Source organism: Littorina saxatilis, linkage group LG7 (genome assembly GCF_037325665.1).
Source record: "Littorina saxatilis isolate snail1 linkage group LG7, US_GU_Lsax_2.0, whole genome shotgun sequence".
Taxonomy (NCBI): domain Eukaryota; kingdom Metazoa; phylum Mollusca; class Gastropoda; order Littorinimorpha; family Littorinidae; genus Littorina; species Littorina saxatilis.
Window position 1 is genome coordinate 28,170,405 of NC_090251.1, and position 15,000 is coordinate 28,185,404.

A 15,000-nucleotide genomic window follows, 5' to 3' on the forward strand; every position below is an offset into this window, starting at 1 on the left:
AGACTACAAGGTACGTCACTCACCTTCGAGTCTTCTGTGTTCTTGGAGTCGCTTCCTGGGGAAAAATATTGTTCAAGACGGTTTGCCTCTTCCTACAGTCTGTGTAAGGTCAAATAAATACAGTTGAATGATTGTTTGAACTATATGCACCTTTAGTTTTCAGCTTCCGTTCGCTGCAGGTTGTTTTTTACCATCATTTGGACGAATCTTCGTTTGCGAGCCGCTAATATCCACACGGCGTCTAATTATGCATCCGCACCGAATATGCATACCAGCGCTCATTGGTTAATAACAGGATATTCGATGATTATTTTCATTGGTCGACTGAAACGTTTTCCTCATTTTGAATGAAGTGGCAAACGGTTCTTCACTAATACCGAAAGTGAAAACTCCCGTGGGTAGCTTCCCTTTGCCGCACAATATTTACATATGTTTTAGACCAATGAGCGCTGGTATGCATATTCGGTGCGGATGCATAATTAGACGCCGTGTGGATATTAGCGGCTCGCAAACGAAGATTCGTCCAAATGTTAAAAACAACCTGCAGCGAACGGAAGCTGAAAACTAAAGGTGCATATAGTTCAAACAATCATTCAACTGTATTTATTTGACCTTACACAGACTGTAGGAAGAGGCAAACCGTCTTGAACAATATTTTTCCCCAGGAAGCGACTCCAAGAACACAGAAGACTCGAAGGTGAGTGACGTACCTTGTAGTCTTTCTGTGATAGTAGTCGTCCAGTGGACGATACCTTCCGCCTGTGGTCTACTTTAGCGATTAAAAAGTTCCGAACGCTCTAATGTACGAAATATACATCTTTAGACCAAACAATACAAACATACTGCATTTAAACTAGCAACTACAGGCTTGGACACATTACTCTCCATATAAAATCCATGAGTTTGGTTGTTTTCTAAATCCAAATCTAACGATCAGTGCAGAGAAACTCGCTTTGAGTGCAAGCAAACTTCCAAGGCAAGTAACTCTCGTACTCTGTCTAGCGATAAGAGGTAGTTCCCCTTCCACATTTCCTGAACTGAGTTGCTCCTGAAGACAAAAGACTGCAAGCCGACGGTTAGTTTTCGACAATATTTCATTTTATAAACAGATCACACGCAACCAAATGCACACATCTCATCAATTTAAAGAACATACAGCGGTTTCATACACTATTTTGCCCCAGAAAACTGAACTTCATACAGTGTTTAACGTTGGAACACGGATGCAAAAGTTCGTCTGCTAGTCCCAGTCGAAGAAAGAAAATTTCCTAAGCGATAACAAAACATGAACAGAGCACACTCTATCTGTCTTTACCGCCACAGCAGAATAACTACATAACTGTGTACTTGATTTTAGTCCAAAACAGATAAACTTTTGTCAGTTTAACAGAATTGAATGATGTTCACGGAACTATACAACCGCGCATTATTCAATCGCCTGCGCAGGTAGACTGGTTGAGTGAATCGGATTCGATCAAACTTTCGCACAAAAACTCCTCTTTTCTTTGAATAACTGAAGAAAGGAGGAATAAAGAGGTTACATACCTCGTCTCAGTGATTATTAAAAATAATGGTCTCAGTTCGCGGTCATGAAACAGCTCGCTAAAGCTCGCATTTTTCATGATCCGCTAACTTCGACCATTATTTTCAATAATCACTGAGACTCGGCATGTAACCTCTACGTATTCCCCCCTCTGCTTCTTTCTCTCTATAAACTTGTAGGGCTAGTTATTTTTCGGTACCCAGCAACCAAAATCACTTACCCAACAACAGGCCTGAGTCCTTGATTGCACCCAGGTTTCGGAGCTAGACTTTGTGGGATCTACTTTTGCGATTGAAAAGTTCCGAACGCTCTAATGTACGAAATATACATCTCTGGAGCAAACAATACAAACATACCGCATTTAAATTAACAACTATAGGCTTGAACACATGAATCTCCGTATAAAATCCATGAGTTCGGTTGTTTTCTGAATCACGGGGGATTGCCTGACATAAGCGGGGCGGAGGTTATACGCGGGGCCTGACACGATTGAAGGCACGTTTTGTCAGTTTTCTTGGATTTGTTTGATTTACGTCGGGATTTAAAGTAAGCTACTGATTCAGCGATGCCTTAAATTGTTTCTCAATCTCAATGCATAAAATGTCATAGAGCGGTTCATATTTGTCCGTAAATTACCCACAAAACAGAAAATGTCGGCGATCGAGCGCCGGAAATGGCTGTTCGATGGGTTTTGGAAGTCGAAAATAATGTGCTTTATTTAAAAAAAAATCAGCACGTATTTGACATCGGTTTGGGATTCTAATGGACGATGGAGTCATGGAAGATGCAAAGAAGTGCTATTTCGGGGGTAGAATATATCGACCGACCCTGTAGACGAGAGGCGGTCAAATGTGAGAGATGAGCGTACGCGGGGCTGCCGACCGCGAATGGGACAGCAGATTCACAATTTGTTTTGATCAGTAACATGGTCTTTTGTTATAGAAATTATTTGTTTAATCATAACTATCATCGGAACTCTCTCTCTCTCTCTCTCTCTCTCTCTCTCTCTCTCTCTCTCTCTCTCTCTCTCTCTCTCTCTCTCTCTCTCTCTCTCTCTCTCTCTCTCTCTCTCTCTCGTGTGTGTGTGTGTGTGTGTGTGTGTGAGTGTGTGTGTGTGAGTGTTTGCGCAGTATGTGTGTGTGTTTGAGTGGGGGGATGTGAGTGTATATAAATATGGGTGTGTGTGTGTGTGTGTGTGTGTGTGTGTGTGTGTGTGTGTGTGTGTGTGTGTGTAAGCGAGTGTGAGTTTGTGTGTGTGTACGTGCGTGCGTGCGTGAGTGCATGTGTGTGTGATGGTGTGTGTGTGTGTGTGTGTGTGTGTGTGTGTGTGTGTGTGTGTGTGTGCGTGCGTGTGTGTGTATGTGTATGTGTGTGTGTCTGTGTAGTCATTGCTTACGTTTACAATTATTCTATAATTAAGTATAAGTATGATTAAGTATAAGTATAATTATGTTCCAAGGACAGGTTGGAAGATTAGGCGAAGCCTAAAACCTTTATCCTTATGTAATAAAGTTCTGAGTTCTGATTTCTCTCTCTCTCTCTCTCTCTCTCTCTCTCTCTCTCTCTCTCTCTCTCTCTCTCTCTCTCTCTCTCTCTCTCTCTCTCTCTCTCTCTCTCTCTCTCTCTCTCTCTCTCGATGATGATGATAGATAAAGTCCATGATAATCTGCACTCGCCAAAAACATCAACTTTCAGAAATAACTCCGAGTCTGTCCCTAAATGAGCACCCCATTGAGCAAGTAGCTGAGCACCGTTTATTGGGACTAATTGTTGATATTAATGTCAGATGGCATACTCACATCAATGACATTTGCAAGGAAATTGCTAAAAATCAGTTTATGTTATCAAAGTTGCAATGCATTATTAATTTGGACACACGAACTCTTTTACAAGGCCCACATAAAACCCCACATTGATTATGCTTCCATAGTCTGGGACGGGTGTAGTGAGGTTCACTTGAAGAAGTCGCTCCCGCGAAGAGCTGCTAAGTTAATTCTGTCCAGTTCATCTCTTCCTACCAACGAAAAGATGGAAAGTATAGGGATGTTAAGCTTAAAGAAGCAGCTTTTAATAAATGTTCATTTATGTACAAAGTCGTTTATCACGAAGCCCCAACATATCTTATACAACTCTTCAAATCATCTCCGTCATATTATCCAAACACTAGAAATAACCTTATTTTGCGAACGCCCCGCATTGATTTGTTTAAAACAAGTGTTTCTAAATATGGTGCATACCTTTGGAATTCACTGCCTGTAAATATCAGGTCATGTCTGCCATTGTCCTCTTTTAAAGTCCGTCCTTAATTGAGCACGAAGTCGACTTGGCGAAGTCTGCGAAGTCTTAATACCGAAAACCCACAGCTACGGCGAAGTACTTTGTACCCTATTTCGCTTCACAAGTTTTGAAATGCGAAGCTACGCCGTAGCTCTGCGACGAAGTTGTTCTTTTTGTCATAAGAGTGCTTTTTGATTCAAGATGGACGGAGAAATCACACTCGAAAGAGCTGAGTGCATTCCCTTGGACTTCGCGAAGCTATGCTGAAATTAGTTCAATTAAAGCCCCAGTCCGTCCTAAATGGTTTACAGAACGATTTAAATCTTCTCATGAAAAAAGCAGTTCTAACCTTATCGAACACACTTGCAATAGCATTTACTGAATAGCATTAAATGACACAGTTCGTTTGAATGGCTATTTAGCTCGCGTAAACCACACACCTGTTTTCGTGGTTTATCTAACCCCTGAGCTATCGTGAACCCGTGTGATCCACTTTCCTTTCTTTCTAAATTTAGTAGTCCGTTTGTGATTTCAATGCGACTCGCTGTTTCTGCAATAGCACGTTATTGTGTACCTCTGAATCTAAAAGGCAACAAACGGCTGCGAGTCACACAAACTGAGCGGTGGCGGTTGACCGTTCAAAGAAACTGGCAACATGCAGGACATTCGTCTGCTACGACAAACACGTTTGGCGGGACACGCTTCCGGGTTACCTTTTTTTTAAAACTTTGAGTTGTACTCATCTTGTCTTGATGAAAAAAGAATTCTTTTATGATTTAAGAATGTTTGTGTAACAAGCTATCAATTTCTTATTTAGATTTTAAAAGTTAGGTCCAGCGCCAAAACGAGCTGTCCGATTGTCTGATCAGACAATCCGGCTGGCCACGCAAAAATAAATTCTTTGAAAATTGCTCACTCTTTACGGAGGTCACCTGGGATGTTGTACTGTGTGTAAAAGCCTGACAGTGTCTGTGGTGGTTAACGGGAAGCTGAGTGTGCCTTTAAGGGACTTCTTTATTTGGTGTTTAACGTCGTTTTCAACCACGAAGGTTATATCGCGACGAGGGAAAGGGGGGAGATGGGATAGGGGAAAGGGGGAGATGGGATAGAGCCACTTGTTAAGTGTTTCTTGTTCACAAAAGCACTAATCAAAAAATTGCTCCAGGGGCTTGCAACGTAGTACAATATATGACCTTACTGGGAGAATGCAAGTTTCCAGTACAAAGGACTAAACATTTCTTACATACTGCTTGACTAAAATCTTTACAAACATTGACTATATTCTATACAAGAACCACTTAACAAGGGTAATAAGTGAAGAATTTTATGGGTGAGAAAAGGAAAGTAAAAGGACTTTGGGGAGGCAGAAATAGAGAAGAAACAAGAAAAAGATCCTAATTAGGTTCACGGCATCGAGAGTGATGCGACCTTCTCTCAGAAGTTAGTAGAGAAGGCTCCCCCATCCACCACCCGGGGGACGCGCCTCTACGCCAATTAGGGGGCGCGAGGCTTTAAGCGACGAATTCTCGTTCCAGAAGCTTCGCGAAGTGAGCTACGCGAAGTCGACTTCGTCCAATTCAGGACAGGCTTAAAAGACAGCTCCGAAAGCATCTCTCTGACGACTAAGTGTGTGGTGTGTATGTGTATACTGTATGTGTGTGTGTGTGTGTGTGTGTGTGTGTGTGTGTGTGTGTGTGTGTGTGTGTGTGTGTGTGTGTGTGTGTGTGTGTGTGCCGTTATCTTAGGGCAACAGGGTACGTGTGTTTCTAGGTTGATCAAAATTTCCATTGCACAACTTAACGCTTTTCTGACATTTCGTTCCCACGTGCTTCTGCTGTCCCATTCGTGGTCGGCAGCCCCGCGTACGCTTATCTCTCACATTTGACCGCCTCTCGTCTACAGGGTCGGTCGATATATTCTACCCCCGAAATAGCACTTCTTTGCATCTTCAATGACTCCATCGTCCATTAGAATCCCAAACCGATGTCAAATACGAGCTGATTTTGTGAAATAAAGCACATTTCTACTTCCAAAACCCATCGAACAGCCATTTCCGGCGCTCGATCGCCGACATTTTCAGCTTTGAGGGTAATTTACGGACAAATATGAACCGCTCTATGACATTTTATGCATCGAGAAACAAATTAAGTCATCGCTGAATCTGTAGCTTACCTTAAATCCCGACGTAAATCAAACAATTCCAAGAAAAACAAGTCGCGTAAGGCGAAAATACAACATTTAGTCAAGTAGCTGTCGAACTCACAGAATGAAACGGAACGCAATGCACTTTTTCAGCAAGACCGTATCACTCGTAGCATCGTCAGTCCACCGCTCATGGCAAAGGCAGTGAAATTGACAAGAAGAGCGGGGTAGTACTTGCGCTGAGAAGGATAGCACGCTTTTCTGTACCTCTCTTCGTTTTAACTTTCTGAGCGTGTTTTTAATCCAAACATATCATATCTATATGTTTTTGGAATCAGGAACCGACAAGGAATAAGATGAAAGTGTTTTTAAATTGATTTCGACAATTTAATGTTGATAATAATTTTTATATTTTTAATTTTCAGAGCTTGTTTTTAATCTAAATATAACATATTTATATGTTTTTGGAATCAGAAAATGATGGAGAATAAGATGAACGTAAATTTGAATCGTTTTATATAAAAAATAATTTTTTTACAATTTTCAGATTTTTAATGACCAAAGTCATTAATTAATTTTTAAGCCACCAAGCTGAAATGCAATACCGAAGTCCGGCCTTCGTCGAAGATTACTTGACCAAAATTTCAACTAATTTGGTTGAAAAATGAGAGCGTGACAGTGCCGCCTCAACTTTCACGAAAAGCCGGATATGACGTCATCAAAGACATTTATCAAAAAAAAGAAAAAAACGTTCGGGGATATCAATCCCAGGAACTCTCATGGAAAATTTCATAAAGATCGGTCCAGTAGTTTGGTCTGAATCGCTCTACACACACGCACGCACGCACGCACACACACACATACACCACGACCCTCGTTTCGATTCCCCCTCTATGCTAAAACATTTAGTCAAAACTTGACTAAATGTAATGACAAAACGTGCCTTCAATCGTGTCAAGCCCCGCGTATAACCTCTGCCCTGCTTATGTAAGGTTATCCCCCGTGTGAATCAAGATCTGCCGTGCACAAACGTTCAACACAAGCAAATTCCCAAGGCATGTAACTCTCATACTTTGTCTAGCGACAAGAGTAGTTCCCCTTTCAAATTTCTTTTCACTCAGTTTCTTCGACAAAAACTGCAATCCGACGGTCAGTTTTCAACAATACTTCATTTTATAAAAAGATCACACGCAACCAAATGCACACATCTCATCAATTTTCATCAGAAAGGAGGAATAAAGAGGTTACACACCTCGTCTCAGTGAATATTAAAAATAATGAGACTCGGCATGTAACCTCTACATAATTCCATCGTGTAAGATTATACAAAGTAATCATGCAGCGTGTGTGTGTGTGTGTGTGTGTGTGTGTGTGTGTGTGTGTGACCAACAAAAATACAGAAACAGGGGAGAAACTGTCACTTCTAAGCGTCAATGTCCAGGACACCGTTTCCTCCACCACCACTCTCCACCAGGTGATTGCACGGAACATAAACCGGAACGCTGTAGGCGAAACGACAGACACGGCTACCACCTCTACTTTCGCCAGCCCGCTGCCGCGGAAGAACCGACATCAAAACGCTGTAGACAACCTTACGAATTGCTTAGCAACTGTTTCGGCTCCCACCTCCACTATCGCCAGGCCGCTGTCGCAGAACCGCAACCAAAGCGCCGTGGTGCAACTCGGGTTCACAACAGACACGACTCCCGCCCCCCACATCGCCCCACAGAACCGCAACCAGAGCTCTGTAGCCGCAGCGAGTGGCGGTACCACTGCCCCCATCCAGCCCCAGGATCTGCCCGAGTTTCATATAACGTCCGACCCGATTCCCCATTCAGACCCCGGCAACGCCCCAGGGTCCTCCGCCAAAGATACACTCTCCCCGAACGCATGTGTCAAGGAGGGCGCGGAGGTGAACAAGCCGGTCACCAGCCAGATCCGGGAGCCTCCGAGAAATGTGCGCCGCAAGAAGATCGTCAAGAAAACTGACTCCATGGAGACTCTGGAGCACCTGGACGTCATCAAGAGAAAGGCCACTAACATGATGATCATCCTCACCAGCCTCTACTTCCTCACCTGGTTCCCCAACCTTCTCGCAAGGTCTGTCAGTGTGTCTGTTTAGCACTTTGTTTGTCTACCAATCTCTCTCTCTCTCTCTCTCTCTCTCTCTCTCTCTCTCTCTCTCTCTCTCTCTCTCTCTCTCTCTCAACTCTCTCTTTCTCTCTCTCTCACTCTCTCTCTCTCTCTCTCTCTCTCTCTCTCTCTGTCGCTATGTCTCTCTCCGACTCTCTCTCTCTCTCTCTCTCTCTCTCTCTCTCTCTCTCTCTCTCTCTCTCTCTCTCTCTCTCTCTCTCTCTCTCTCTGTTTGCCTCTCTCTGTCTCTATCTCCCTCTTTCGCTCTCTTTCTCTCATTTACTCTATCTATTTGTCTCTCTCTCTCTCTCTCTCTCTCTCTCTCTCTCTCTCTCTCTCTCTCTCTCTCTCTCTCTCTCTCTCTCTCTTTCTCTTTCTCGGACCAATGCCTCTTAGCGTTCGAAGTACAAACACGTCAGTTTTTGTTCTTTCTTTGGCTCTTCATTTGCAGAATAGTGAGGGCGAAGCCGGCAAACTTGTGTGCAAATTATGCAGACTGTTGGATGAACGGTCCGGGCTACTTCATCTGTTCCGTGTACATCAACAGCACGGTCAATGCTTTTGTGTACTGCTTTGGAAGCGTACATTTCCGAAAGCAAGTGAAATTCTTCTTCAAACCTTGTACGGACAAGCTTTGCAGGCAGAAGGGTAGACGGAGAGTTCGAGTGGCCAAGAAAAATACCCAGGGACAAAGTAATGCTCACGCTTTGGTTTTGTGTGTCCGTCTGTCCGTTAGTTGACTGCTGTCTCTTTGTCTATCTATCTTTGTCTCTCTTGGTCTATCTGTGTCTCTCTATCTCTTTGTCTTCGTCTGTCTGCCTCTCTGTTTCTCTCTTTATCTCGATCTCTCTTTCTCTCGCATATACACACAAACGCACAGACGTACACAGACGCACGCGCGCGCACGCACACACACACACACACACACACACACACACACACACACACACACACACACATCTATATCTATATACGGCTTGTCTGTGTCTGTCTGTCTGTCTGTCTGTCGGTCACTTCGCGATGCACGGCCAAAGTTCTCGATGGATCTGCTTCAAATTTGGTGGGCATATTCAGGTAGACCCGAAACACAATCTGGTCGATGAAAATTTTCAAAACGTGCTCTCAGCGCGCAGCGCTGAACCGATTTTCGTTTTTTTGTACATCCTATCCCAGTAACTCTTCCTTATCTTCTCCACTGTTTTGCGCGTTTATCTCCCTTCCTTCGGTATTCGGCTCTACTTTTTCCGCGAAGCAGGTATTCATCTAGTATATGTATAGGTTACAACACGAGTGGTTTTTTATATGGCTTGTATTTCGGTCAAGACCCAGCGGATGAATATCATCGGGAGACACGAGCCTCTGGCGAGTGGCTCTCGATTGATATTCCCGCTGGGTCTTGACTGAAATACAAGCCATATAAAAAACCACGAGTGTTGTAATCTGTATATCCCATTCTACCATCAAACACAAAGTGTAGACTACTAGCGGCACTGTTGCGATCTGTGCAGGGTAAAACTGTTGCCAGCGAGACTTAGCCTTTTTGCAACCTTAAACTATGTGACCGTCGCTGAAAAAATAAAACGAATGAGTGCATCGATAAGTACGCGGTAACACTACTTTCAGACCATTTAAAAGCTTTAAGTAAAGGTTCATAAGTTGCAAGAAAGTAATGAAGTCGAATAGAAATTAATTTAGTTGAAGCGCACAATTCTTTTGTTTTGCGTTTCAGGTCGGCAGAACGGGCGAAACGGGTTTTGGCTTACTCGATTCAGTGACCCATTTGGCTTACTCGATTCAGAATTGATTCCACGTTGTTTTTCTCGAACGTGTGTAATTAGGCTTATTGACAGAGAAGCAAATTTTAGGGAACAAATATGTAGGTTTAGATTTAACCATTTGCTCCCTATTTGAAATGTATCTACGTGATCAACTGTTTTGCGAGTGTGTTTGCATGGATGAACTTAAACTGGTATGGGTGAGAGGAAAACGCGACCGACACGTCTGTCACCGCCGATTGATTGCATTTTGAAGGAATATGACTGGATTACGGAAAAATATGTGGACTTACTGCAGAGCCAGGCAAAAGAGTAGACTTGCTCGCAAAACACGTGAAACAGCCGATGTTTGATAGCTGAAGGCGCACACCAAAACACACTACCGACAGATTCTCAAAAGTCGTCTGCTAACGATGCAAGGGGAGGGTACTCGTGTTTTTGTTTTGGTTCGCTAGCATCTGGTTATCTTGTAAGTTGAATGTTCGTTTTTTTCGACCTGCATTGCGGCTTTCATAATGAAAGAAACTTTTGCTTATTGCATCTCATACATCAGATCAGTTCTGAGATTCATTTTTGCGTGCAACTGATATGGTTTTCTGAGCCGTGCAATACGATTTTAGAACTTCATACAAATGTGTCACATTGTTCGGCGCGAGGTCAAAGGTCGGGAGGAAAGTAGTCCTTTGCCCAAATCGGAATCTGCACTATCATATATTTTTTGGAGTCCATGATGTATTTATTGAGCTATAAAAATACAACATATATACCCATACTGAAGTAACAGAGACAAAGAAGGGAGGTCATGGGATATATATAGATATATATATGTGACAGGGGAGGCTACCGCTCCTTTCACAGCAGACTCTGCACCCGAGTTGTTGGCCTTTAAAGTCAACACCCGTGGATTTTAAGATTCTGTTTGTGATGGGGCTGGTGGTTTCCGATTGTCTGTATGTTCATGGAAACCTTCGGGTTTGCATAACAGTTTTTATAGGGCTGAGAAATTAGCCCTAATATTTTCAAACCTGTTTGATTGCACTTCGCTTCCCGAGGTGATCGTAGTGTTTCGGCACTCGGTTACATCTGGCGCTGCGAGCAGGATGGGACTTGGCATGATATGTTCAGGTAATGGCATAATATGACCACTGAACATGTTCGTGCTGTTCCCATTCTGCGAACTTGGGATGGACAGTGGTCCCCCGGTTCGGAACTTCGGGACGAAGTTCATTTCAAACGGGGGCGATTGTGACAAGGACACATCTCCCGATGATTTAAACACACATTTTTCTAAAATAGCTAAAAATGTGATTAAAAATGATAAGTCCAAATTAAATGATTTGAAAGTTTTAGAAGAATTTTGCAAATCAAAACAAATTTCATGTCAAGCAAAAATTCCCCTTCTTACAGTACCTGAAGTTTTTCACGCACTTACACACCTCAAGCAAACAGGCACCCGGGGGCTCGATGGGCTTGACGGTAGGATTCTTAAATTGTCAGCCCCCGTAATTTCTGAAACACTTACCTACATTTACAATCTCTGTTTAGACAAAAAATATTTTCCAGTCGCCCTGAAACAGGCTAAAGTCATTCACTGTTTAAATCAGGTGACAAAAGAGACCCCTCAAATTATAGGCCAATTTCCATTTTGTCTGTGTTATCAAAACCACTGGAAAAGCATATCAACAAACACATCCTAACACATTTCAACCAAAACAACTTATTCCATCCTAAACAATCAGGATTTAGAGCTAAGCATTCCTTAATCTCTCTTGTTGATCAGTGGTTGGACAAAATAAACGATAATGAATTCTGTGGTGCCATTTTCGTAGACTTTGCAAAAGCCTTTGACGTAATTGATCACACATTATTGCTTAGAAAATTCGGTTTGTATGGCGTCGGATATGATACTATTAATCTTGTTAGTTCATTCCTCTCTGACAAACAACAGAGCATCGAGCATGCAAGCTGTAGATTACGGTGTACCACAAGGATCGGTATTAGGACCTCTGCATGCTCTTCTCAATATATGTTAATGACCTCCCCCTTTATATTCAACATTTATGTGTACTTTTTGCAGATGATACCACAATTCACTCCAGTAACAAAAATTTAACTCGTTTATCAGAATCCCTCCAAGGGAGTCTAAACCAGCTGACAGAATGGACTGACCTAAATCACATGTCTCTTAACCCAAAGAAAACCAAATAATTATATGGTAATTACAACTAGACAAAAACGACAGAATTTTACCTCAACTGGTCCCGATTTAATGATTGACGGCAATATAGTGGAAACAGTCGACCATCACAAAGTTCTAGGTGTCTACATCAATAACAACCTGTCTTGGTCAACTCACATTGAACAACTTAGTAAATTAGTGTCAAAGAAAGTGTACCTCTTATCTAGAATTAAACACTTCCTTAATTCAATAATTGTCAAGCCAGGAAGTTATTTTTCACTGCTCATATTCAGTCTCTTATTGATTACGCATCCACTCTATGGGACTCAGCAAGTGATAATTCCTTAAAGCTACTCAGCAGATTACACAAAAGAGCGCTAAAAGTAGTATTACTCAAACAGACTACTCTCACCGACTCAGACTACATCAACATAGGGGTCCTACCTCTAAAGTCAAGAATGAATTATAACAAAGGAATAATGATGCATAAAATTATGACAGAAAATGCACCCGAAACCATTTGTTCAAAGTTCTCTTTGAAGAATTCGCACCACTTTATAAAACTAAACACTCCTCTTCCTAGGATAGACCTATTTAAATCAAGTCTTGTTTATTCAGGAAGCAGCCTCTGGAACGCTCTTCCGGGCGCCCTGCGGCAATCCACCAATACGGATTCTTTTAGAACCAAATATTCTTTCCATTTAATGAACTCTATGAACAAATAAACTTGATTGGTATGTTCTCTTTGTATACAGTTGTTCATTATCGGAATTATGGTTTAATGTGACAAAATCACGAAGATTTGGCTCTGTAATACATTGTTTTGCTGAGCTAATGTATTGTTGGGTTACTTTCCGTTTATCTTCATTGCTTTACACCCAATTTTGAACACTACCTTATGATCTACAATGCTTCTACATAATGCGCTTCATGTACATAAACTTATATGTTCTACCATTAATGTTTTTTTGTAACTTTATTTTTTTTTCTCCCCTAGTCATAGTTATAGTAAAATAGTTTAGTCCTTCTTTAGGGCGAGGGCCAGATGCAAAAAAGCATATCTATGCTTATTCTTGTCACCCTCGAAAAATAAAGATTTGTCATTGTCATTGTCATTCTCTCTCTCTCTCTCTCTCTCTCTCTCTCTCTCTCTCTCTCTCTCTCTCTCTCTCTCTCTCTCTCTCTCTCTCTCTCTCTCTCTCTCTCTCTCTCTCTCTCTCTCTCTCTCTCTCTCTCTCTCTCTCTCTCTCTCATTACTTTATTGTCCCATCGCTGGGTAATTCGGGTCGCTTCCTCCCAGTGGAAAGCTAGCAGCAACGGAGTCGCGCTACCTAGGTGTCTGCGTGTTTAGGTGTATTCAGCCACCTGCACTTATGGCAGAATGACCAAGGTCTTTTACGTGCCACTGTGATGACACGGGGGTGGGACATGGCTTCCGTCTCTGGGTCTGCACATAAAGTTGACCCGTGTCCGTCCCGGCCCTCTCTCTCTCTCTCTCTCTCTCTCTCTCTCTCTCTCTCTCTCTCTCTCTCTCTCTCTCTCTCTCTCTCTCTCTCTCTCTCTCTCTCTCTCTCTCTCCTTCTCACACACACACACACACACACACATATACACACACACACACACACACACACACACACACACACACACACACACACACACACACACACAATGGTTTATATTAGGAGACTAGATGATTACCCGCTTCGCCGGTTCACCGGGTACCGGCTTCGCCGGGAAAAAGTAGAGTCGAAAAACCGGCTGCGCCGGGGACCGGACTCTGCCGGGTGTACGCCGGCTTTGCCGGCGCACGAAGGAAGGGAGATGAACGCGCAAAACACTGGAGAAGATAAGGAAGAGTTGTGGACAGTGACCTTCTAAAATTAGTAACGTGCAGTGACCTTCTAAAAATAGTAACGCAGTAACGGGAATATGGATTGACGCCACACGAAGGAAGGGAGATAAACGCCAAACAGTGGAGAAGATAAGGAAGAGTTACTGGGAATGGTGAAATGAACAGAAAAACCAAAATCGGTTCAGCGCTGCGCGCTGAGAGCACGTGTTGAAAATTCTCATCGACCAGGTTCTGTGCGGGGTCTACCTGAATATGCCCACCAAATTTGAAGCAGATCCATCGAGAACTTTGGCCGTGCATCGCGGACACACACACACACACACACACACACACACACACACACACACACACACACACACACACACACACACACACACACACACACAAGTCGTATATAGAAACCACCGTTGAAAGAGAGACAGTCAACTCAAACTGTTTCACCTAGGCTAGGCAACCACACATATATATAATAATGCAGACATGTCATTGTTGATTCTTGCTTGTTACAGAAACGAAGGAGAAGAAAGAAGACAACCCCAATGTAAAAGAGAAGCAAGACAACCCCGTAGATGGCGAGGAACAGAAGGAAGAGAACCCCGTAGATGGCGAGGAACAGAAGAAAGACAACCCCGTAGATGGCGAGGAAGGGAAGAAAGACAACCCCGTAGATGGCGAGGAACAGAAGAAAGACAACCCCGTAGAAGGCGAGGAAGAGAAGGCGCCAGCAGAGGCACAGGATGGCAACAAATAAAGTTGGCTCACCCGTCATCGCAGTGTTCACTTCCAGGCGGACAGCCTTATGACCGATTTGCGAAGAAATGAGGTACATCGCACGGATCTACGATGAAATACCTACCTACTACATGTATAGTCTAAGGTGTATATCATGGACCTGCGGTGAAATTGGGTGATCTTCGCTGACCTACGGTGAAATACGGTGTATCTCAGGGACCTACGATGAAGAACTAGGGTGTATATTATTCACCTACGGTAAAATCCTATCCGTAGTGTAACTTACGGGCCTACGGTGAAGTAGGGTGTAACTCACGGACCTACGGTGAAGTAGGGTGTATCTCATTGACCTGCGGTGAGATAG

General features: G+C 43.0%; 1 protein-coding gene across 1 annotated transcript in view; it reads left to right on the top strand.

Annotated features, from left to right (window-relative positions):
• LOC138970329 (uncharacterized) overlaps positions 1-15,000 on the top strand; it is a 25,827-nt gene that overhangs the window by 9,838 nt on the left and 989 nt on the right. Inside the window, exons 4-6 of the mRNA XM_070342803.1 lie at positions 7,363-8,062; positions 8,547-8,788; positions 14,414-15,000. The exon at positions 14,414-15,000 is cut by the window's right edge and continues 989 nt beyond it. Of these exons, the coding sequence (XP_070198904.1) occupies positions 7,363-8,062; positions 8,547-8,788; positions 14,414-14,655 (1,184 nt within the window). The 3' untranslated portion in view covers positions 14,656-15,000. The remainder of the gene's footprint in view (positions 1-7,362; positions 8,063-8,546; positions 8,789-14,413) is intronic.